The sequence below is a fragment of the Mastigoproctus giganteus genome, chromosome 2 (assembly GCF_048544385.1).
Source record: "Mastigoproctus giganteus isolate SK-2022 chromosome 2, ASM4854438v1, whole genome shotgun sequence".
Taxonomy (NCBI): domain Eukaryota; kingdom Metazoa; phylum Arthropoda; class Arachnida; order Uropygi; family Thelyphonidae; genus Mastigoproctus; species Mastigoproctus giganteus.
The window spans coordinates 201234594-201261522 of NC_143576.1; the positions used below are offsets into that span (position 1 = coordinate 201234594).

The 26929-nt window shown below is 38.4% G+C and overlaps 1 protein-coding gene across 2 annotated transcripts in view; it reads left to right on the top strand.

The window, feature by feature from the left end:
- The window catches only part of LOC150089910 (genetic suppressor element 1-like), a 488677-nt gene extending 461971 nt beyond the window's left edge, over nt 1–26706 (top strand). The window contains exons 14-17 of one of the 2 annotated variants that reach the window (XM_090389701.1): nt 6170–6448; nt 11196–11378; nt 15249–15352; nt 26254–26706. In XM_090389701.1, coding sequence (XP_090245827.1) covers nt 6170–6448; nt 11196–11378; nt 15249–15352; nt 26254–26349 — 662 coding nt within the window. In that variant the 3' untranslated portion in view covers nt 26350–26706. The remainder of the gene's footprint in view (nt 1–6169; nt 6449–11195; nt 11379–15248; nt 15353–26253) is intronic. The other variant, XM_090389702.1, reaches the window with a different exon arrangement.
- Nucleotides 26707–26929: the final 223 nt, after the last annotated feature.

A 26929-nucleotide genomic window follows, 5' to 3' on the forward strand; every position in this document is an offset into this window, starting at 1 on the left:
TACCATTCCTTTAGTAGCAGTGACGAGATTCTTTGGACTCATATTTGATAAAAAGCTAACATTCTTCCAACATATTCATCAGCTAAACTCAGTCTATGAGATTGGCTGAACATTCTCCATGCTCTCTTCTACTTCTTGAGAGCAGACTGGTGTACTTTACTCCATTTGTATTGTGCACTTGTACAGTCTAAATTCAATTGTGAGTATATGCGTCTGCCAGAAATAGCCCACTTTGTTGGCTTCACCCCATTCACCATCAGGCCATTCGTATTGCTACTGGTGCATTGAGAACATCACCTGTCCAAAGTCTATATGTCAAAGCAAATGAACCAACCTTGTTGCTTTTACGAAAACAATTGTCTCTACAGTAAAGATGGACATCCATCTTTGAGCCCCGATGGGAAAATCTTTGAAACACACATCCGACTACCAATCGCCCATTCGTTTTTATTCCACCCTGTTATGCTCAAATACCAGCATGTGACTTTTCGCTCAAGAATGCAATAAAGTCTAATACTCGGTCTTCTGTCTACTTTCAGCTCTATTCACAACACCATGCAGAACATTGACTTCTGGCCAGTTTACACAGACTGCTTGAAGTCAGAATCGTGTGTGGGATCTGCTGCTCTTTTTCCAGATAATATATCTGAGCAGATTCCCCTCGAATGCAGCATATACGCTGCAGAGCCGCCTGCTATTGAGTTAGCTCTAGATCAGGGGTAGGCAACTTTTTTCGTCAGCGGGCCGAATGAAATTTTCGTATCATGATGCGGGCCGAATGAAATTTTCGCATCATGATGCGGGCCGGAATATATTGAACGATTTGATAAAAAAAATCAAAATCTAAAAAAATGTTATATTAATTGAATTACCAAATTATTAATGTATTTTTAAAAAAAATATCTGAATGTCCAATTATCATTGAAAATGCGGCATTCGGCATCAATTTTTCTTTTTTTTTTTTTAGTTGGGTCATTTTATGGACTATAAATTATATTAAATTAAAAATTGTAATAATTAGAAAAGGCATAAAACATAAAATATCTCGCACCAATATTATTTTTTTCAATAAGAAGTCAAACCCAAAGGAACTTCGTTCGATCGATGCTACAATAATAATTAGGAAATAACTCTTTGATGCTGCGTAGAATCACTTGGTTACTGTTGTACTGGCCGCGATTCCCGATTGAACCGAATTAAGCCGAACGTTTACGGCGAGTGTAGTCAGGTATGGATTTTCTATATTTATGCATTTACTGAGGGGGCCGGATTCGACATTGTCGCGGGCCGGCTGTTGCCCACCCCTGCTCTAGATCATATAAGAAATCGATACCATCAGTTTATTGTATATACCGATTCATTGAGTGCACTACAGGCTTTATCACTGATGACACACACTAATCATTCAACTCTGTCCCTGATTCAGCAGATGTTATACAGTCTAATCTACGCAGTGATTGTAAAAAGGAAGTTGTTCTTGCTCAGCTCTGCATAGGACACAGTCATCTGATATGCTCCTTTCTGCCGAGGGCTGATGACCATGCTATATGTGAGCAATGCAACACCATTTCATCTGTTGTAGGTGGTAGATGACTTTCATCAACCGGTGAAATACCACCACTTTGCTTATTGGAGGCTTGGAGTGGTGAAACCCATGTTTAGTCTCTAGAGCAAAGTTTCCGGCATCCCCTCCCCCCATGCACGGTACTAAGTACTATAGGTTTTGATACCTTTCGTGTTTGGGGTTTTCATTAAAAAAAAAAAAAAAACATTTTATCTGATTGTACCAGTTTTAGAAATGCTCGTTTTACCACTTTTACCCATCTGACTGAGCCATATACACTCAGTTAGATTTTAAATGACAATATGTCAGCAGTTTTTAAATTTTTAAAAGCGATTAATATATATATACGCTAATTTCAAATATCTGATTTATTTTTACTCTTATATTGATTTCCAGATAAAACAAGACCCAAAATTGTGACACTCAGGATTCAGACATAAGTGGTAATGGGAAAAAAAATGAGAATTTGGCACACTCATCTTACACACCTTTTTTTATTATTGGGAGAAAATCCACCCCATTGCATCCCGTTGCACTCAACTCACAGCCAGTCATTTTCTGGTAGAGTGTCTTGTTTACACATCCATCTGCTGTAGCACCTTCCAGTCATTCTACAGATTGAGCAAAGCTCAGACTTTATCCCATTTCTTTGGAAATCATGCCAACATAGGACATTGAACAGATACGTTTTGGTCACAGTAGCCCTCACGTCATAAAACATCATTCCGACAATAAACAACATCCTTGATTGGGCTGACTGGAATGCTTTTCAACATCTGGCAGATTTTGACATCACTCCAGTCAGCCAGGAGCCTATCAGTGTTGCAGTTACATTCATCCCAAAAAATATTGTCCATACAGCTGCAATATCAATTCTTTAAACGTCTTCCCAGTTTCCACCATTTCCAAAACCATAGTAGACTAAAGAATGCACAGCAACAAAAAAATGCACAAAACAAAGCCTGAAGAACATTCTGATTATCCCACCATGGCTAATCTCAACCTTTAAAAAATGCAATTATGTTAAAGCATGTTATATCTGCCATCAAAGCCAAAAGGAATGGTGCCTCTGTAGCCAGGTGGGCAGGAGCAGCAGTGCGTAGCACATGCTTCTTGATTAAACTGGGGTTCGGGCCCGTGACCACCAAATACGGAGGATGCGGAAAGGTCAGGGAATGACCACCGCATATCCCTGGAACAATATGGCCTTAGTTGCTGTAATACTCTGAATTCTTCCAAGGGAGTGATCAGTGAATGGGATCTATTAAACGTTTCCGAGGAAGAAATAATCCAGGAACTAAAGGATCAAATTGTAACTCAGATCAAGAGAATCATGATACGAAAACACATCACCTTAGTCCCAACATGTAGCATAATTTTAACCTTCAATTTACCGAATCTACCATCCTCAGTCAAAGCAGGTTATTTAAACTGCCATGTTCGGCCCTTTATCCCGAACCCTCTAAGATGCTACAAATGTTAGAAATTTGGTCACTCCCAGACAGCATGCCGTGGAGATGCAACGTGTCCAAACTGCGGTTGAAAAACTCATACTCAATCAGAATACAAGGTACAAACTCCGCAGTGTCCTAATTGCAGGGACAATCATCCAGCATACTCCAAAGATTGCGATCTGTGGAAGTTAGGAAAAAAAAATATATAGAAATACAAGACTGAAAATAAAGTATCTTTTCAAGAAGCCAGAAGACAAGTAAAATCAAACATGCCAGAAATCACTTACGCTTCGGTTACCCATAGTCACAAATCAGTAGCATGTCAGACAGAAGTGTCAGTCTCCCCCAACAAATCGATCGCTGACTGGGCTCAATCAGTGCTATCGACTCAGCCTACATCTGGATCACAGTTAGTGGACCCAAGTAATAATATGCCACTCTCAATTACAACTCAAAACCTAACACACAGTAAAATGGCAGAAAAATTGCACAAATCAGATCCTTTGGAGGTGAAACAACCATAACCAACAAGCATGGATATTGATGATATGCCCAACCAAGAAGATTTTCTTGAATTACATGCAGATGGTGATATGGAAGATAAAAATGATTCAGGATGCCCAAATTTTCCCAGAAAAGAAAAATCTAAACCTGACCGTTATAAACAACCCACGCATAAAAAGCACAGATTCATCTTCCTCTTACAAAACCAAATAATGGAACATATTATCCAATGGAACTGTAGAGGTCTTCGCAGTAACATAGATGATATACATGAATTAATTCACCACTCAATCAAAAACTACACTGTATTCAGGCAAGACAGGGCTGACACCAATAGCGCTTGTGGAGGAGTAGCGATACTCATGGATTCAAGCATCCCCTCCAGACGCATTCCATTACAAACATCCTTAGAAGCCATTGCCCTGCATGGTATTACTCTGACATTGGTTTCAATTTATCTTCCACCTAATCATCAATATACTATTCAGGAACTTGAAGATCTTTTTATGCAGTTACCATCTCTGTTTCGTTTACTAGGAGACTTTAATGCACATCATCCATTATGGGGCTCCCCCACCTCAGACAGACAAGGTAAACTTATCAAGATGCTGACTGATAGACAGAATTTAACATTACTAAATACTGGGTTTCCTACATATGTGCATCTCCCTACAGGTTCAACATCTGCAATAGACCTTTCCATTTGTACCCCAATCCTCTTTCCAAGTATAGATTGCGTACCTCTGAGTGATCCTTATAGCAGCGACCATTATCCGTTAATCTGCAAAATTCAAACATCCTATTCCTTTCCAACAGAAAATCCAATTAAATGGAAATTTTCAAGGGCTGACTAGACAAAATACAGAACACACATCTCATTTGACAACAATATTATTCATTCCGGTTCCATCAACAGTGTTACTGAGCACATCACGAATCAAACTGCTGCCATTCCTCAATATCAAGTAAGAAATAGATGAAAAATAAATTACTGGTGGAATGAAGATTGCAACAATGCAAAAAGAGAGAAAACAAAGCATGGAACCTTTTCCACAAACATCCTACCACCTCCAATCTTATTAACTATAAACGGCTTAGAGCTAAAGCTCTTTATATCAGACGCAAAGCAAGAAAAAAAATTTGGATTAAATTCGCCTCATCAGTTAATAAAAATACCGATATCAGATTAATCTGCAAAAAAATAAAATGTTTGAACAGTAAATTTCCACCTTTACCCACCCCACTAGTGAACTGGAATGGACAAGAGCTCTCTAATCCTACAGATATATCAAATGCACAGGGAATTGTATTTTCTCTGTTGTCTTCTTGTAACGCTTATGATCAATCATTTCAAAAATGTAAAACCATTACAGAGAAATCCAGACTAAATTTCACTGACAATTCTGCTTTATCTTATAATCAACCATTTACCATGCTTGAGCTACAGCAACCTTTTACCAACTCAAGAAACAGTGCTGCTGGCCCTGATGGGATATATTATGTAATGCTACGAAATCTGGATCAAAGATCACTCTCTTCGCTGCTCATATTTTACAATCGAATTTTTTCTGAACAGATTATATATTCTGAACATATAACAGATTTTAACTGGTAATTGCACTATGGAATAGAATCAAGCACAATATGGCCTTAGCAGCCCTTGTTCCATTAAACAACATCAACCAAGCAACAAATTATAATTAGATTAAGCCCGTAATCAAGCCATGGTAGTCTAGTCTGCATAGGAATTGCAAAGTGGAGGTTGTTCTTGCTCGACTCTGCATACGACAGTTATCTAACACATTCTTTTCTACTGAAGACCTTTTGTGTGCTAGTATTGTGATAACACTTTAACCATTAGACATGTTCTTGTTGAATATCCAAATTTTATTTGTCCCCGACATTTGTTTTAATGCTTTCAACTGTCTTGACTGAGCCTTATACACTCAGTCAGATTTTATCTAACAATGACAATGTTTCAGAAATTTTTAAATTAATATATGTTTTCCCCAGGTCTCACATCTGGTGAGTATGGGCATGGCACACACAGGGTCCTGAGATGGACATGATCATTCTTCTCTTTCTTGATGATTCACTTCTACTTTTGACTCTCGCTCTCTCTCAGGGTAACTCAGGAATTTTTTTTGTTTTTGGCTGGTGCAGCATAAGCCTGAGGCTTCCTTGCACCATATAGCTAATAATAATAATAATGATGATATATACACATTTTTACTTAGTTGTGTATTTTTATTGACGTTCGCTGCTTGTGTTTATATATTTTGACGGGGTGACCTATGACTTTGGCTCACACTTTGACTTGGTGCATCATGGCTCAGATTGCCACTGTGCCATAAAATAACAAATTATCATCATTGCCTTACTTTCCAATTTGTCCTTGTATTTTGTTGTTATTTATTTATTTTTTTTTGAATTTCTAGAAACCCCATCTTATTTTATTTTCCAAAGCACACACACTGTGAAGTAAACACCCAAATCACCATTGGAAGTAGCCTTGCTCTCATCATACAAACTTTATATGGGTAGTACTGTATTTAAATATAGGTTTAAAAAAAAAAAATCTAGTTTTTCTTTGCTTATGGAATTTGTTTTTATAAGTTTTATTATTCATTGTATTCTGGTTTGGCAGCACTCTTAAGCACAGCTCCGCCGTTAGTTCCTGTTGTACCTACCGCTCCATCTCCACCCCCTATAACACAGTCAAGGCTGCATCATGTACAAAAATCTGTGCCTGCTTCCTCAGAGAATAGGGTAACTGGTGATGAGCTCAGGCAGGAGGAGACAAGAGACCGGCAAGTTCTACTGGTATCAGAACCTTTAATATCTGATTCACGTACTCGCCAACTCAGTAAAGATTTTGTCCAAGAATTCCATGAATCAGTACTGCAGACCACCCAGATGCAGCTAGGTACGTTCCATAATAACTATATTTATTTTTAAATAATAACTGAATACATATCATTTCTGCAGGTAGTTAGGAAACTGCTAAATAGCATTTTCTAATCAGTTAAACATTAGTTACATAGAGCATTAAAATACTTAATATGAATACTTAAGTGTTATGAAGAGCAGAAGTTATGTCCACTTCTTATTCCATTAGGCAATTTGTTTGGATAGCTGGCCTCACAAAATGAGTAATCAAGTCTTTTCACAATGCTCTGGTAGCCTTTGAGAGAGAAAATGGACATAAGTCCAAAGTGTTTATAATTAAAATGTGGAACTTTGGAAATTGCCCACAGATGACATTTGCAATAGATAGTGTCTAGACCATGCAGAAACAAAAGGCTCATAATAATTGTAATAAAATATAGTGAAAAGTAACACTATGGCGTACTTTGCATGCAGTGCCAAGTATGGTGTACTTGCACTGTATGCAATCACTATGCAAAGTAAATCTCATGACATTACTAATGATGCACAAGTTTTAGACATAATAACAGTGGCAAGCTAAAGTCAACATGATACTGCAAATGAAAGATGGTGCTTTGCTGGTAAAGCCCTTTTATCAAAACAACAGTAACTCTTTTGCTGTGCTTTGAATACTGTTGTTTAAAAAACTTAAGAGAATCCCTTTCCCAAATGGGATTGCACAAAATGATGAGGAAATTCAAAGAAATAAGTTCTTTGTAACATCTGGCAGAGAACGTTGCTCTGATGGTGCCATATGAAATGCTCACTATCTGCTAGTGCCAGAATGGTGTCACAACAACTAGTTATTCCAGGGAGAAACAGTCTGCAAAATACAAGGGGAGTTTGAAAATCTTGTGGCCTAAATATAAAGAGTTTATTTGAGGAGTCTGGTAACATGTTACTTTTCAACATACTCTCCTTTGGAGTGTGTTGCCACCAATGTTGCAATGTGTTGATTCCAGCTGCAATTTTCTCCCAGGCCTCCAGGAATGCATCCACTACAGCAGTGATGTCACTGTCAGTGGGAAAATGGATGCCAGCCAAGTATTTTTTCAAATAAGGAAATTAGCAAAAGTCCAATAGTGCTAGTGCTAGATCTAGTGAATATGGGGGATGGTCCAAGATTTTAAAGCTGCCTTCATGCAGTGCAGCGATGGCATCGACAGAGTTGTGAGCAGGTGGGTTGTCCTGGTGGAACAAGACTCCTTTGCTTTGTTTTCCTTGGCATTTGTCTTTGATGTTTTCACACAAACACCTCACAAGGTTCTGTGTAATATGCCCCCACGGCTGCCTGACTTTTCTGAAGGTAACCTACTAGCAACATGCCATAAACCGATGCCATCTCCTTGGGCATCTCAGCAGAAGGAATGACTCTGCTTTCTTTGGTGGCTAGGAGAAGAGCTGTGTTTCCACTGTGTGGACTGGTCCTTTTCTCTGACTGGAAGTGATATACCTATGTCTCATCCATGGTCACAAACCTTGTAAAGAAATTTGCTGGATCTGCTTGAAAAGGATGCAAATAATCACTGGACTTGACAACCTTGCGTGTTTTGATCTGCTGTCAACAACTTTGGGACCCATCATGCTGACACCGTTTTCATAGCAAGCACTTCTGTTTTTATATGGTACACACATTCAGATGAGATGCCCAAGATGTTGGCAATGTACCAAACTGTCACTCACCACTAGATTATGCTTATTGTCAACAACTTCTGGAGTGATAGACACATCATGATTTATGAGGCTCCAGGCTTTCCCTCCCTCTTTAAATTCTGCTGCCCATTTCTTAACCATGGAGTAGGAAGGAAGGGAAATCCCCCCCCCCCCCTCCGAGGGTTGTAACTATATCCTCATGAATTTCCTTTGGCATTTGTCCCTTTTTTCTGAATATTAGATGACTGCACAGTAACCGATTTTGTCCATTTTTCCTAATTCATACAACTTTGCTGACCTAAGGACCTGTAATTTAAAAAAAATAACATTATTGAAACTGCATGAAACTTGCTGGGTTACTATTTGACATATACATTAAGTACAGAAATTAACACTGTATCACTACCCTTTCATATTCAAGCCACAAACTTTTTAAACACCCCCTCATACTTTAATCGCCTTTGCAGTGGTTTCCTTTCAAGATTCTGTGCTGTATCAGTTAATTCCATGTGATCCCAACAACCCACTAATGTTGCTCCACAGTTTATGGCTGGGATAGAGGTGGATGACATGTGACCTTGGAACATCTTATGGACCAAAGAGACTCAGTTTCAGCTAATACACTCATTGTTAGCTAAAAATGAGTCAAAAACCCATGTGCATTAACTTCCAAAGAGACCCTACGTACTCCCGATAATTCCAGTGGCAGAAAGAAGTAAGAGTTATGGAGATTAAAAAAGCAAAGCTGAACATTTCATACCAGGAGACAAGAAAAGTGTTGAAACCTGTAAAAAGCAATAAATAATAATTCATATACAGAAGGCTGCAAGGAAATTTTGTTGGAGCACAAACCAAATTGATTATTTCATCTAAAGTCATTTACTCCTACCATATGCTCTTTATTAAACTTGAAAAAACTCACACAGAAAGACCAGATGACTTAGTCTTGGAACATTTTGCTGAGGAAGAGATGGACACTAGTCAAAGGTCATTCTCCTCCTAAAGGATAAATCCAAGAATGAGAAAAATAACCCCCTCAGCACTTTGGGTTTGTTTGGTTTTTAGGGGCATTAGCAACTAAGGCCATATTGCTCCGGGAATATGCGGTGGTCATTCCCTTGACCTTTCCGCATCCTCTGTATTTGGCGGTGACAGGCTTGAACCCCGGTCTGATCACTGCTGCTCCTTCCCACCTGGCTACGGAGTGCCCAGCACTTTGGGAAGCAACCAATGGATCCACTAAAGCCCAAATAATAGATAAATCTTTATGGTGGAATTATCACAAGAATACCTTTAAGAGCCATACTTTAAGGCACATGATGACTCCACCTTGCACAACCTTACTATCATTGTTGTTGTTGTTTAGGGTTTCATGGTGCAAGAGCAGCTTTGGCTATATTGCACCTGTTCAAGTTTCTTACTATTATTCATAAGTATAGATGTGGGGATAGTTCTGCTATACTTGTGGACAACCAAGCTCCATTTCAGCCTTTCTATATAGAGGTAGTAGCAATCAGACTTGCAGTTGGGTTTTTAATAAGAGTTTGCCATCTGGGACTGACATCCCCCAGACTTATCTTGGTGACTTTATTAAGCAGTTGCCTTTCCTTTCTTATTATTAGAGGATTTTAATGGACATACTACCCAGTGGGGTAGTGCTAACAATAACCTCTCCCTTTTAAATGCAGGAACTGATACCTTTCCGACATTCCTACCTGTGTGTATACTGCCACTGATCTCTTTGTGCTCCCGTCACTTTTTCCTGTGAGCTTTGAATAAAATGGGAGACCATGTCACCTATCAAGGATACTGTGTTGGAAGACTGATCAGGCTGAGTGTAATGCCTTTAAACATCTGATACAGTTTAATACCACTGCAGTCAGTCTGGAGCCAATCAGTGATGCAGCGAAGTATATCACAGAATATATTATCCAGGCAGTGGCAATTCCAAAGACTCCACTCAGTTTCCATCATTTCCAAAACCATGGTAGACAGCAACAAGAAATCAAATGCCGATTTCTAGAAACTTATCAGGAAACAAATAGTTCATTTGCAGCAGTCCAAATTATTAGTCCAGAACAGAAAAGTTCCTTTAAAAATAAGTAGTTATGAAATTACATCTGCCCATAAACTCTCCTGCCTCTATTCTCTGTCTTGAAGAAACTTAACATACTCAGAGCCGTCTCTTCCAAGACATGGGGTTGCTGATAAATAATCTTCTGCATTTGTATCATGCTATTATGTCTCATCTAGACTATGATTCTGTTTTCTCTGACTTGGTTAGGAAATGTGCACCCACAAGACTTAATACCTTTCAGCACAGTAACCTTTGCACTGCACTAGAGGTATTTCAAATATCTCATGTCCAGAGTCTCTATGTAGAAGCAAATGAACCCCATTGCACCTCAGAAAGGAAATGTTCTTCTTCAGTTATGCTGCCAGACTGTAAAGCCTTCCAGCCCACTCATGTAACCTTTCTCTTCAACTCTAAATGGGCAATGTTCTATAACAGCAAACATACTGAAAATAAACTCTCTGGCATCAGAATACAAGAATTAATACATGGCTGGAATGTCTATTTTGAAAATATACTTCCTAGAGACATATCTGACCCATTCCACTTCAAGGAACCCCCCCATTCACCTCCCATACCTATTTCCAACAATGGGGAAAGAAATCTCTGGAAAATTACCACATTCAACTGCTTCACAAAGCACAGAGCTGCCAAATATATACTGGCAGTTCAAAAATAGACAGTGCTGAGAGTACTGATGTGGTCTTTCCTTCCCTTACGATCTTTGTATCTCTTCCAGTTCATGCAGCAGCTATACCGCAAAAGTATACTAGTGGGCATTTTAAAAAAATATATGAAAATTTCACTTATAATTATTGTTACTGCACTTATTTTGAATTCAAGGTGGTTTATTTTATTTTCAAAGAAAAAATAAATTTCTGTTCATGGGAATGTATCACAATATTTTTACGGCTTCCTGTAAATACATCATGAAAAAATAGCTTTAAGTTTTAATTATGGATTTGTAATTGTTTAAAACTATGAATTATTGTTAAAAAAAAATATTTTCATTTTCCAGAACAAAAAAATCAGCAGACTTCCCAAACCTCTGTTAACCATAGTTTCGTTCCCAAAGTATCTAGAAAATTTCTTTGTCCGCCAAAATTAAGAGATTGTCCACAAGAGTCAGAAGAAGGTAGAAGTTCCTACAAATGGCCTGGCATAGAGACTGTGATGGAAGCATATGCAAAACATGTTATAGGTATGTAATAAAAAATCTTGCCTGTTTAATTTTATTGCTGTTCATTAAGCGATTTACTATAATGTAGATACTGATTTTAATTTTTTATTACATTATATCAAGCATAGTGAAATAAACTCCTGCTCATCTCAATTTTAAATGTGTATGTGTAATATTTTCCACCCAGTTCAGTATTTTTAAAATTAGCAAGAAATAGTTCAAAATATCATTTTGAACTATTTCTTGCTAATTTCTATATAATGTTATTTTAACATTTATAATAGAAATAGCAGAAACAAATAATTTTTTTTTAACTGAAAACATTTTAAAATAAATATAAAATGGAAGTGGACATTCATTTTAAAGCTCATTTTTTTGTGCCAACATGCCAGCTTGAAATAAATGAAGTGACAGAATAATGTGTCTTTGTGTTTTTGCATGGTTCCAAAAGTATTCAAGTTTTGTATGAGAAAAACACTAAAACCTTCCAAAAGACTTGATTTCTGAATTCTTTTGATCACTGTCAACTGAAAAAACATTTATATTTAAGGAATTTGTTATTAATTTGGTTGATTATTATGCTGGATTGAGTTTTGTTGCTCATATCTTTAGATGTGGCCATCCTTAATTCTCATGGGAGCTGAGTGAAAAAGGTTTACTGTACTTTTTTTTTTAAATAACGCTTAGCACATGCTCTTTGAGTAGACAGAGGTTCAAGCCCCTGACTGCTAAATACGGTCAATCTGCCAACCTGCACTGGACCAGCGTGGTAGATCATGGTCCATTTCCTTCAACATGAATCATTGAGGAGGCTTCCATCTTGCAGTGGGTTGATAATGGCTGCAGTTTTTACTTCTCCATCATACTAAAACTTACAGCAGTTTTATAGAATATTTTTAATGTACTGTTACAGTGATTTTTGAATTTACAAACTTCATTCATTTTTGAAATGGAACTAGTTGGTAAATCAAAATCCTGATTTACCAACTACTTCCCACCAACTACTTCCCATTTCAAAAGTATCCCAATTTGTCGTTTTTTAGATGCTTTGACTGGTGGATAGATGGATATGGAGTATCTTATATTAGTATATATATTTAAGTAAAATATACATACCAATAGTCTTCTCTTTTAGTGAAGCGTTACTTATTTGATCGAGGTAGTGCAATACATGGAAACTCGTTGTGAAGGAAGAGCACAATATGAGATACAGATAAAATGATGCCCTTCAAACTACTAACATAGTTTTTTGTTTAAGAGTTTTCTATGGTGTTTACACTGATATTATATAGATTAGTATATATATATATATATATATGGAACAAAAGATTTGGCTGAACTGGAAGACAACAAATGCTCTGGGTACCTCAGTACTTCCCCAGACACTGGGTAAGTTTGGAGGAACATTTGTTGTTATTTTTGGTTTTTTAGGAGCATTATCAACTAAGGCCATATTGCTCTGGGGATATGCGGTGGTCATTCCCTGACCTTTCTGCATCCTCCGTATTTGGTGGTCACGGGCTCGAACCCCGGTCTAATCAAGAAGTGCACTGCTGCTTCTGTCCACCTGGCTAAGGAGGCGCCCAGGTTGGAGGAATGTGACAGTATGTAGATATTGATTGTTGGCAGGGCATTTGGGAAATAACAGATTGTGTTTCTTTGAGATCATGCCACACCATTCTCAGGGGTGATTGGTTCCAACATCGTGCTACTTTGAGTGATCACAACTTTTTAAGTGATATACCAGTGTCACTGCTTTAAATTTGTTTATTTCAGTTAATAATTAGTGATAAAGACAACAGAAATCCAAAAAAGAAGTTAAGTAATTGTAATTCCGTTTTTTTTTTAATAATTCATGCTAACCACACTAATTCGAACCTCGCGCTTTAATCACTAAATGGCATTTGTTGCCTCCAAAAGCAACTCTTCCAAGACTAAAAGAGCCAAAGTATAAGTAATTCTAACCCTTCCATCCCTGGAACTTCATGAAAACCCTACCTGAACACTCTGAAGATGTGGACATGCCTTCCATAAAACAACAGAGAACAGACTCTACCATACTTGCCAAACCAGATTTCTTAATTATATACTCCACTGGAGAGCAAACAATTGGGAAAAAAGTCGCTACCCCCCAAAAGGAGTGATATGATCCCCAAGTCACTGAAACTGTTTCATTCTGGGGAAACCAGCCTTTTAGAAACAAACCCTACCCACCCACACTCAAACCAGCTGCTGAATGCTACGACAGTCATTGGAATATCCATTACAGTAATCCACCATAATAAACATGATTAGGGGCAAGATATTACTATGATTTCAAAGTGGAATCATGCCACCATTAGGGACAAGATATTACTATGAATAAAGGGAGAATTGAGTGGGAGATGATGATGTGAAAATTGTTATCAGTGGCATTACTCTTCTTGGCCTAATGTTATTAGTGGAGTTAATGATATTGATGAAAGCATATCATATTTAATGTCTTAAGTTTGCAGATAATACAAAGGTTGGCAGGGCAGTTAACAACAGTCATCAGGGATGACTGTCATTAACAACAGATCTGGGGGTAATTGTGGGGGTAATCACACATGAAATTTTCTGAGCAGTGCAGATGGCTGCTAGGACAACTAATGGGGTTGATAATTCCTGTATATTACATATCAGTGATAAACAGGAATTTTGCCAGCAGGTATAGGGAGATGATTATCCCATTGTATAAGGCCGATGGTTTGGCAGTATCTAGAGGTTTGGAAGTGCATTTTAGGAAGGATGTAGATCTGTTGGAATGAGTGCAGAGAAGAGCAGTGAGATTAGCCAACTCAATCCATTCATAGTCTTAAGCACCTCAGTCAGATATCTTCACTAATCTCACTGCTCTTCTCTGCACCCATTCCAATAGATCTACGTCCTTCCTAAAATGGAATGAGTGCAGAGAAGAGCAGTGAGATTAGTGAAGGTATCTGATTTGAGGTGCTTAAGACTACGAATGGATTGAGTTGGCTAAATGCCCATGGCATCCTTACTCTCTCTCTCTCTCTCACACACACTCACTCACTCACAAGGCACCTGTGTAGCCAGGTGGGAAGGAGCAGCAGTGCGTAGCACACGCTTCTTGATTAGACCAGGGTTCGATCCCGTCACCACCAAATACGGAGGATGCGGAAAGGTCAGGGAATGACCACCGCATATCCTGGAGCAAAATGGCCTTAGTTCCTAATGCTCCTAAAAACCAAATAACACACACATATTTAAATTGAGGAACTTGATTGTTGAAACAAACTTCCATCTGGTGTTGTGAAAGTGGTTAGTTTGAATAAATTTAAAGAAGAGCTAGACACATTTTAGATATCAGATGTGGTGGGAATTTTTTTTTTTTTTTTTTATTGATTCTGTATAAACTTGCTTCCTTTTCCTTTCTCCACACACAACATAACACTAAGATTAATGTTAGTGTTATGTTAGTTAGTTTGTTTGGGAAGAATTGTATGTCATAATCAGTTTAATTTAATATAAATTGAATATCATGAGTGAGTAATATTCCAAAATTCAAGTTGCGCAAAAAAAGTTATTTACATAAAAAAATTAACTTTATTGGTATTTACATTTAAAATTTTTAATTATCTTTAGAGGAAACACACCCATTCATATAATGAAATTTTTCAGTAAAATTGTTGAACTGGGGGGGGGGGGGAGTCAAATTTAGTGTGTAGGATTCAAGGGTGGTGCAGGGTCATTATTTTTTACATCCAGCTACACAATTAGTTTAGCATTAATGGTATATTTAATCAGAACTAAAGACTGCTGCTGTAATTTGATTTTCCTATATTTTGTCTTAATGAAATTTTTATAAAACTGACTGTGGATAAAGTTTATTATAAATGTATTTTACAGAACAAAGTTTAGAGCAAGAATTTCTGGTAGATAGGTGTCAGCATTTGCGAGAGAACAATCAACATCTGAATGCAGAAGTCGAGTGCCTTGGACAACGAATGTCGGTAAGTGTTGGTATTCTCTGCTGGAATCTGGTCCAAACTTTGTTATTCATTTTACCAGTTCGTATTGATTTTTTATTTTATTTTATACATTTCCCATTTGACCAGTCTCCTTTACACTATAATTGCACCCTCCTCATTTTATGGGTATTGGTTATAAGACCAGCATGGGTTTCCATCTTTGAGAACTTGAATTTTTTAACCTCAACTGTATATATTTTGTCAGTGCTGGCTTGAGATTTCGATATTGTATACAATATGGAGTTTTTGCCCCTTAACAAATATTAAAAATATAAAATATTGTCTCCTTAGGTGGCCCTTTGTTTGAAGCACCTGTGTGCTCTTGCAGCACTTGCTTTTTATAAGTAAATTTCACTGATTAAATGTTCAGCTCTCTTATTCCACAGTTGTTTTTCTTTATTCATGGAAATTTGATTGTTATTAGCAAACCTGATCAAGTAAAGTAAAGTGTATTCATGTCAAACGGCACCAGGGTTCCCCCATCGCCTCATAGGATACATTGTCATGTGAAACGGAACACTGTTGAGGCCAGAGATTTAAAAGTGTATGGATATTGTACATGTGTACCGTCGTTCATCTGGTCATTTAGCCGCTGAACCCCTACTGAGGCCCAACGTTGCCCACACTTGGCCCCGTGGGGGCAGACCAGGTACACCAGTATTACAGTTATTTACTCTGGCAGGCCCTGCCACCTAATTTCCTGAGATTTCAGTGGCTAGGGCTTATGATAAAAAAAAGGGTTGGGGGTAGACGCTACAGGTTTAGATAAGCTTGAGATAGGTTTTAAATGAAAGTCAGGTTAATTTTTCACATTGAAGTTTAGCAGCTTGCAGTTGAGATATTCACAGTCGGTAAAGGTAGAGTGGGTGGGGGACAGGTAGAAGTATGGGAACGAAAGAGAAGGCGATCACAGGAGTGTCAGTGGAGCAAGCCCCACCAGGGGAAGAAGGGGGGGGGGGGAATGAGACAGAGGCCCATCTCTTCCCCCCTGCCTAGAGATGGGATTTTAAAAGTGAACTGGGCAAGGGTGCCCAGTTCAGAATGCCAGGTGGTGTGCTGCAGCAGAGCTGCTGTGGTCATGTCCAGTCGTTGCATCGCACATGGGAGAAAATCCCACCCAGAGAGATCACTGTCTAGTAGTCCACATAGATGGTGACTGATGGCTTCGATTGTCTATCCTTTGCGATGGATGTTCAATCCTGAGAGAGAGAGAGAGAGAGAGAGAGAGAGAGAGAGAGAGAGAGAGAGAGAGAGAGAGAGAGAGAGAGTGAAGTTCCATCATAACGGTCATAGTCTGGTTCAGTTTGGATGCTCATGTGCAGGGAGCCCTGGGCTAATGGCATGCATCATTGATTGCAATTTGGTGAGCGCACTATACTCATCAAAGCTGTCCAGGAGATGGTGTTCCCGGTCCTGAGGTATGTAAGTTAGTCTGGTGATTAGGATTCCACGTAGGTTGTGGTACAACAGGCATTGGTGCATCAAATGTTGTCAGCTCTCACGTTCCCCACATGGACAGTGTGGGTCCTCCACGAGCCGAAAGGCTGCAAGTTTTTCATTGAAAGGTCCGTGACCCATCAGGAAGTAAGTGGAGTGCAGTCCTGGGTGGAGCCAAGGTGGTGATTTAGGGTAAACTTTGTGTATGGCCGGAAGAAATTTCCTTGTCACTTCTCCTTTGGTACTGTTTGTCCAGTGGGTTTGCCATTCTTGCTTCAGATGCCCCAATAATTGGGTCTTTTTTGTCTTTCTAGAAACTTCGATACATTCGATGGTGTGCCCCATGAATGTAACAGGCATCCCTTTAGATAGGTAGTATGACAGGCCACAGCTGACAATCTCCAGGTCCAGTGGGAGAACCCCTGCCAGCACCTGGAGCACCTGTGTACTGACAGTCCTGCATGCATGGGTTATTGTTATCTTATCTTAGTTTCAGTGACCTGATCACTGAAACTAAGAAACTAACCGATGAATAAAGTATAGGGCAATTTGATGCAAATTTGAGTTAACAACAGCCAAATATGCCAACCATATCTGGTCGCCAAAGCTCTCTAAGATCGCTTGAAAGGGTAAGATTTCTATTCATGTAGTAGTGTGCCATTATCAAAATTAACAAGTTATTAATAAATCAACTTTATTATTTTAAAAAGGCTAAAAATATAAAGTTACCAGGACCTGAAGATTTCTTGGCATCGAGACCGTTCAAGACTCGTAAATGATCTTTGCAGATTTTCTCCTGCCATATTCAAACACAATTCATTTCCTCCTATTTTCTTTTGAGAGGACATTAGAAGAATCTTGAATAGTCTTGATGCCAAGAAATCTTCAGGTCCTGGTAACATTTCTCCATTTGTTCTCAAACCTGTGCTCCACGGTTTATTCCTATTTTGTGTTGTCATTTTATCCTTTTATTCAACTGGTGTTTTTCCTTATGCATGGAAATTTTGATTATATCCAGCAACTTCCTAAAAAGTGATTAATCAGTCTCTCCCAATTATCGTCCTATTACACTGAACACAATTCTCACACTATCTCAACCTTCCATATGATAAATTTTTGAAGCATGAATTCTGTCAGTGTTGATTTACTTGTGATACCTTGGCTTATAATATAAGCTCATCTTTGGACAAATTCAATAGAAATTTTGGTGAAACTTGACTTGTCTACGGCATTTTATCGTGCTTGGCGTAAAGACATCCAAATAAGGTTCTGTCATATGATTTTCCTTCTCTTTCTTGCATTTGACTTGCCAGTTTTCTTTTTGATCATTCAGTGAAAGTGATAGTAGATCTCTCTCTTCCAACTTCTTAGCTAATGCTGGTGTATCCTAAGGTTCCACTCTTTCTCCTGCTCTTTTCCTCTTGTGTATTAAACACCTTCCACTGACTGAAAATCCTCTCAGCAGTTCTGCCAGTGACAGTATACTACATACCACCTTCCAGTTTGAGAAATGTGTCCTTCACAAACACCAACTTTTTTAATATCCAAATTCCTTAAATGCTCAGTTCTCCAGTGTGGCAAAGAAAACTTATTTAACTTCGGTCCTTATAAATCAGTTCTGTTTTATTTCTAAATCAAAAAAATTTACAAATAGAATGGCTGAAAGTATTGATATTTCTACAGAAAATTTTGCTTAAAAGGTTAGCTGCACTCAAGCAGTAAAAACATTAAAAATAAATAAATTAATTAAAAATTAGAAATTAAACATCTACACTCACTGCAGCAACCAATACAGAATTTCACTAAAATAGCACCACTGCAGCCTACAAGAAAGCATTAAGACTATACAAGATACGTCCTACAGATAAACACAAACATCTCATACAAGTAAAATAAAGGGACCATAGGAGTTACTTAACTGGGGAGCGTATGCCTCTAGTCCCATATTAGAAGAAACTAAGATCATATCCTTAGACATAGATGGAGCAGCTACATAGATAAAAATGTAACACATTACTAGGCAGCAAAAGATGCTATTCCGAAGAAAAGTTAAAAATCACATGCAATAAGAATCCTGGTAGAATGACTGTCATACAACAAAACAAGACCAAAGCATTGGTCTTGTTTTGTTGGGCAACAAGATTAGTGAATGGAACAAAGGGGTGCTCTTACGAAGAAAGGCTTAACTTTTGCAAATTACAGTGTCTGGAGACTAGGCACCAGCGAGGTGATCTGATAGAGGTGTATAAAGCCTTGAATGGTTTAAGCATGCTCAATGCTGATGGGATTCTTCCTCTAGCTCAGAATAATTGCCTGAGAGCATAAATTCAAATTGAGGAAAGACAGATGTAGGATAGACGTGCGGAAATTTGCCTTTAGCCAGCGGGTGGTTGGTTGGTGGAACAGACTTCCATCCCTTGTGGTGGAGGTCGATAGCCTAAATAAGTTTAAGGCTCAGCTGGACAGGTATTTTGAACGAACAGAGGGGTGAAGTGGAAGTGGGTTTTTTTTTTTTTTTTTTGGCTGATGCTGCATAAGCTTGCTTTCTTGCATCAAATGCCTCTACTAATGCTAATTGCACAGAATTGTTTTCATAAGTTTCCCACAACTGAAAATCTTAATATAAACAAGCAAGGGCAAAAGCTTGCAATATCAGAGGCAGAAGAGTCAAAGAGAATCTTCTGTATGGTTTCTTTCCTCAATAAATACATACTGACAACTTGCATCATGCAAGAACCAGAACAAATTGCAAATAAGTTGGAAAGCACCCTTGAAAATATCTGCCACGGTCTTCTATTCCTCATCTTTCTTGATTCATAAACAGCTGCTGAACAAAACAATAAATAAATAATTAATCATTCCACTACTCAGCAACATGATCAGCCTCTCATCATAATCATTCTGCAAGCAGTATTACACAAAGCAAAATCAAGTTCAGAAGGGGCATACCCCACAAACTAGAGACATGGCAATAATTTAATTTGTGGACTGGTGCAAGATCTTACCTTAATTGTCATCACATGACTCTTCTGTGGATTTCTCCCTTAAACTTGACACACTTTCACCACCGTTGTATTCTTGCATTAAATGTCATTTTTCGAAAGACTGCAAAGTGCTTCTGTTATGGCTCTGCGAGCATCATTGTTGAATGCGAAATGCTTGCCTTTCAAAGTTTTCTTGAGACGTGGAAACAGGAAGATATCGCACAGGGCTAAGTTCGGTGAATAAGGGGAGTGGCAAAACCTTGGCACCTATGGCAGTGATCACTGGCTGCACAATATTAACTGTATGGGGCCTGGTATTGTCTTGATGGAGAAACCACTTCACACCAGAAAGTTCTTGATGTTTCTCACAAATGGCACTCTGAAGTTTGATTCCGAGAACCTCACAGTATGTTTCCTTATTCATAGTTGTTCCATGAGGCACAAAATGTGCAACAAGAATGCCGTTTATGTCAAAAAACACAAGGAGCATTTGTTTGTCAGCCAAATGAGAAGCTCGAAATTCTTAGGTCTTGGTGAATCAGAATTCTTCCACTCACTCACCTGTTGTTTTGTCTCTGGATCATAGTGAATAATCCAAGTTTCATCACAAGTCACTATTTGATTTAAGAAGTTTTTACCCTCTGTTTCAAAATGGTCAATCATTTCTTTGCACAAGTTTACTCTGCAGTTTTTGTTGTGGAGTCAAATTGTGTGAAATCCAGCGGGCACAGATTCGTGACATTTTCAGGTAATCTTTCACAATATTGTGACTATTATCACAACTGTAATTTGCATGTCTTCATCCAAGATTTCCTGGGCCTTTGCGATTTGCCCAGAAGTTGTGGAGGAGGAAGGCCGACCAGACCTTAGGACATCTGCAACAGACTTGTACCCTTCACTGAATCGTTCATGCCATTTAAATATGGCCGTCCTACCAAGACACTAACATATGCTTCATTCATCTCTTTAACTGTTTCTGATGCATTTAAGCCCCATGTTACACAATAATGAATCACATATCGCTGCTCAATCTGTATGTTCTGACATGATACTTGCTTTAAAATGATCATCAGTGACGTGCAGCTAAAATAACTCTCTTCTTGCAACACTAGCTCGACAAGTACTGGCATGCACACAGTCTGCTCAATAGTGATCAGGGAGAGCGCCTCTAGCTGCAGTTATGGAAAGTTCACACAGTAAACAAAATCTTGCACCAGTCTACAAATTAAATGATCGTATCTCTGACATTTGAAAAACCATTGGTTTTTACAAAACCAGAAAAGGACCATTCAGATCCACTTAATTGCCATCCATTTGGCTGGCCAAGGTTTTAGAGCAAAATTATATATTTATCTAATATGGTTGTAAGAAACTCAAAAATTTTCAACATAAACTGGCATGGTTTGTATTAAGAAGATCAATATTAGACCCCCATGGTTAAAGCAGAATGCAACATATGTAATGCCTTTTTAAGGAATGAACATATGGTCATGACATACTTAGCCATTGAAATAGTTTTTGATACAGTATGGAAATATGAAGTCTTATATCAAAGAACATGTGTTATGAGGATGTTAGGCATCAACTTACTGTTCTGGTGGGCATTTATGAGGACTCGAAGAACATGTTGGATACCCTCGAAGGAATTAAGTTAGTGGCTCACCAAGCTCTAAGCTACCCACTTCAATGCTAGAGCTTGTGTTTGCACATCAGGCAACACATCAACAACCACCCAATTGTTGGTGACTCTATTATTAGGAAAACAGAAAATATATTGTGCAAAAAGGATTGGTGAAATAGAATCAGAGTATGTCTGCTGGGGGACAAAAGTTGATGTTGTAGAGAAGATATCTTTAAAGGGTACAAAAGGTGATATTGGTGTACGCATTGACACCAATGACATAGAGTAGGAGACTGAGAACTGCTTAACAAGTACAGGACAATGTTGAGAAAAAGTTGCAAGCTATGGTTAAATTTGAAAATACTGTATCTGCAATTCTGCACAGGCAAGATAGGAGGAAGTACACAATGAGAGTCTTGTTAATCAGTTCAGCCTTTAAAAGATTGTGCAGTTGGGTGAAATTTTTTGCAGCATGGTCTGTGCTTGTTAACAGGAGTGGCTGCTTCTACAGGGATGGAATACACTTAAATAGAAAGGGTGCAAGAATATTTTTTGCTATTGAGGCAGTGTTAGGTGGGCTGGAAAACTGCTAGTTTGTGGAGGATTCACAAACTAATAGATTAACAATATCCACAGGCAGAGGTGAAAATGATTCTCACACTCCTTCTGCATATTGGAATATGCAGCAGCCCAGAAAGCAACGTACCGGGGATTTCAAGGCCTACTGTGTGTGTGTGTGTGGCTCATCTTGGAACAAGGAAATATTCTGTGTTATGATAACTAAGAGTAAGAACAGGTGTATTCTGATTCTACTTGCAGGTACACCAAAGCTAGAAGCATAGTAAATGAATTTGAAGTTCTGGTCAATTCATCAAATGCGGGGATATCAGAGAAGTGATGTCACTCAGATAAGGGATTCCCATAATGTTTTTATTCCCACAATGTTTTTACACATTGACATTGTATAAAAACATTATGAGAATCCTGTTGTCTCGAAACTTTACTAGACATGTTGGACAGACAATTTAAGTCCTGATTCTATTAGCGGGTATCAATCACATAAGTTGTCTGTCCAATGTGTCAGATATAAGGGATGAATAATTTGAATATAGGGGAGTACAATGTATACAGAAAGGACAAGATGGTGGTGGGGGGGGGGATTAAGCTCTTAGTTAAGAAGCACATAAAATCTAAAGCAGTACATCTATTTGACATGAATGCACAGTGCAATGTTTAGTCAGTTTGGTTGTTATTTGGTTTTTAGGAGAATTAGCAAATAAAGCCATATTGCTCCGGGGATGTGCGGTGGTCATTCCCTGACCTTTCCACATCCTCCGTATTTGGTGGTCACGGGCTCGAACCCCGGTCTAATCAAGAAGCGTGTGCTACGCCCTACCGCTCCTGCCCACCTGGCTATGGAGGCGCCAGTCAGTTTGGTGTGACATAAGCACTGGAAAACCAAAAATGAGAGTAGGAGTGTGTTATAGGCTGAATGACTGTGATAAGTACAAAAAACAACTGTACAGAGAAATAGTGGGCCAGTAAATGAGAATACCTCATAATGGGTGATTTTAACTTTCCAGATATTGAAACTTTTGGGTTGGTCACTCAACGACTAGCAAGACTTTTGTGGATTTATTGGATGGCTGTTTTCTACAGCAGCATGTTAGAGAGGAAACTACAAAGAGAGCACTACTCTTGAGCCTACTATAACTGTACCTTCTTGTGTTTTGCTGACATGAGTGGAACCTAATAGAAATTCTTTCCACATCCTCCGTATTTGGTGGTCACGGGGTCGAACCCCGGTCTAATCAAGAAGCGTGTGCTACACCGTACCGCTCCTGCCCACCTGGCTATGGAGGCGCCAGTCAGTTTGGTGTGACAGAGATTGGAGAGAAAGTAATACTCTTGATCTGGTTATCAGCAGTGATCATTCGTGTATTAAGAATTTGCAGATAAAGGAACCACTAGGTGGCAGTGATCACAGTGTACTGATGTGGGATTTACTTAAAGATTTAATTACCATCAGGGGTAAAGGAAAGGGTTTTTGCTTCCGTAAAGGTGAGTACAGTGCTCTCCGACAGTTTTTAAATTCTGTGGGATCAACTGACAATGTTACCAACAGCAAATTCAAAATGGGAAGCATTCAAGGAATTAATCGTGGAAGCTACTAAAAGTTTCATACCTATTAAGAAATATTGTTCAAGGTTTAGGCCTAAATGGTTATCTAATGAACTAATGAGACTCATAATAGAGAAGAAAAATGCATGGGATGCATATAAATTATCAAGCGACTCAGAAGCCTATGGCAGATATAAGCTAGTCTGTAATCAGGTGACAAAGGAGGTTAGGCAGGCGAAGGCAGATTACGAGAAATCCTTGGCAAAAGATGCTAAGAAAAACAGCAAGGATTTCTTTACTTATATAAACTCTAAAAGGAAGGGGATGAATCTGATTGGTCCACTTGACATCGATGGTTCGACTGTTGATGATCCTGCTCAGATAGCAAACAAACTGAATGAATATTTTGCATCTACATTCATACATGAGGAATTATTAAGGTATGAAAATGGCAGAAGGTTATCAAATTGTAGCAGGATACTTAATGATTTTGGAATAACTGAAAGCAAAGTGGAGGAGAAATTGTTGAAGTTAAACATAAGAAAAGCACCTGGGGTGGATGGGATCTATCCAGTTATATTAAAGGAGGTGGCAAAGCAACTAAGCAAACCCTTAGCCATAATTATGAGAGCGTCCTTGGACTCAGGGGAGGTTCCCACGGACTAAAGATGTGCAAATGTATCCCCAATTCACAAAGGGGGATCAAAGGGTGACACGAGTAATTACAGACCAGTTAGTTTAACTTCTGTTCCGGGTAAAATAATGGAGTCACTGGTTAAAGATGCATTGCAGGATCATCTAGACAAGACTGCAGCAATAATTCAGACACAGCATGGGTTTGTTAAGGGAAAGTCTTGTCTGACAAATTTGATAGGATATTATGATGTGGTTACAAAGGAACTGGACGCAAAAAATAATTTTGATATCATATATTTGGATTTCAGGAAAGCTTTTGACACTGTTGCGCATGGAAGACTATTGTACAAATTGGAGCAGAATGGTATTAAGGGTAAGTTGCTGCAATGGATAAAAGGATGGTTAAGTGGGAGAAGACAGACGGTGGTAATCAATGAGTGCTACTCTTCGTGGACTAATGTTATTAGTGGAGTCCCACAGGGTTCAGTGTTAGGTCCACTGTTGTTTTGTATATTTATCAATGATATTGATGAAGGTATATCAGGCTTAATGTCGAAGTTTGCAGATGATACAAAGGTTGGCAGGGTTGTTAAGGACAGTAATGGCAGTGCGCTACTGCAACAGGATCTAGATAATTTGGGCAGATGGGCTAAGAAGTGGCAACTGAAGTTTAACCTTGACAAATGCAAAGTACTGCATATGGGTAGAAGTAACCCCAGAGAAACGTACCAACTGTGTGGTACTACACTTAAAGTGGTAGAAAATGAAAAAGACCTGGGAGTAATTGTGCAGTCAGATATGAAGTTTTCTGAGCAATGCAGACAGGCTGCCAGGGCAGGTCATGGGGTTTTGTCAATGATATATAGGAATTTTGCTAGCAGGGAGAAGGAGGTGATTGTCCCTCTGTATAAGGGAATGGTTAGGCCACGCCTTGAGTACTGCGTACAGGTCTGGGGGCCTCATTTTAGGAAGGATGTAGATTTACTTGAGCGTGTACAGAGAAGGGCAACAAGATTGGTGAGGGGAATGAAGGGATCCTCTTACCAAGAGAGGCTTAAGTTCTGCAAATTGCAGTGGCTGGAGACTAGGCACCTGCACGGTGATCTGATTGAGGTATATAAGGCCTTGAATGGGTTGAGCACGCTGAATTCTGATGGGATCCTTCCACTTGTTCAAATTACGAACCTAAGGGGGCATAAATTCAAATTAAGAAAAGACAGGTGTAGAACAGATGTGCGGAAATTTGCCTTTAGCCAGCGGGTGGTTATTTGCTGGAACAAACTTCCATCTGCCTTTTTGGAAGTTGATAGGTTGAATAAATTTAAGGAGGAACTGGACAGGCATTTGGAGGCAGTGGTGTAATTTTTTTTTTTTTTTTTTTTTGGCTGATGCTGCATAAGCTCATACACTTGCTTTTTTACATCACATGCCACTACTACTACTACCTAGTTTGGTTGTTGACCCCATCTGTGACGAGTTACAATGAATTGTGCATTCTAATTGCTTCTTTGGTTACTATTACCACTGTTGTAGACTGTAGCCTTTAAAGTGGTAGAAAATGAAAAAGACCTGGGAGTAATTGTGCAGTTCTACTGGTCTCTCACATCATTACCATTGGCTGGATTTTATTTGGTTACTGCACCAATCTCAATAAACTTAAGACAATCTGTGAAAACCCCAGCAGGGTCGCAATTGCTGAAATACTCATACTGGCATTTTTTGGTCCCAACTGCATGCCGCATTCAGAGTCACTTAAATTGTTCATCTTGCACTGAATTTTACACATTCAATATCTTTCTGTATCTCTCCATCTGCTTTATATTGGTATAAACATTCCATCTTGCTGAAAGAGTTCTCTATTTCATAAAGAGGATAGGTGTAACCTAAAAGTAGCCAATCACTGTAATAACTGTAATATTCACATAGTAATATATTTTTAAAATAGTACTGAGTGAATTTCATGAGAAATATTTTTTTTCGTTCAATTAGCATCAGTATTCTTAACCATATATATATATATAATTTTTTTGTGATAAAAACATATTTATTGTATCTTATAAAATTTAATTCATTTACACTTACAGGAGTTGCTGCAGCTGAGGCAACATCTTGGTGTAGACAGGCATAGTCTTCAAAGTGCCATCGATGATTTGAAAAGGTATCTGCGGTTGATGAGATAGTGGTACTAATGTAATTATACATGACATTCGTGCACCTGTGAAAAGGTTGCAGTGTTACTGAAATAATAAAAGTATACTCATCTGTCCAGAAGAAAGGAAAAGAGCAGTGCACAGAATGATAATAGACATTCCAACAAGTGCTTCTCTATTGCTGCCATTCATTCAAGGACCAATTATACCCATTTTCAAGTGGGTAGCACTGCTGAAGTAAATGGCATCAACTGTACATTCAAACAAACTTTCCTTCTTACTAGTCGTTTTTGACAAACTGTTAACCATATTTGACTACTTTACATTTTGACAATGTTTATACATGGTGTTTTCATGAAATGCTGAATAGTTTTAACTTCAAGAATCCGTTGCAAAAATAAAAATTAAAAAAATTGTTGCACATCTCATATTTTACTGGATGCTTTGCTCCCATTTCATTTGCTGTTGCTATTAATAGCATTGCTCAGTCTTTGTGATAATATTTTTGTTTTGTACAGGATGACAATCTTGTAATGAATTTTTTTTGTGCTCATTTACTTTGTATGGTTAATTCTCTTGAAGTAAATCTAGATTATTAGAAAAATTTGGT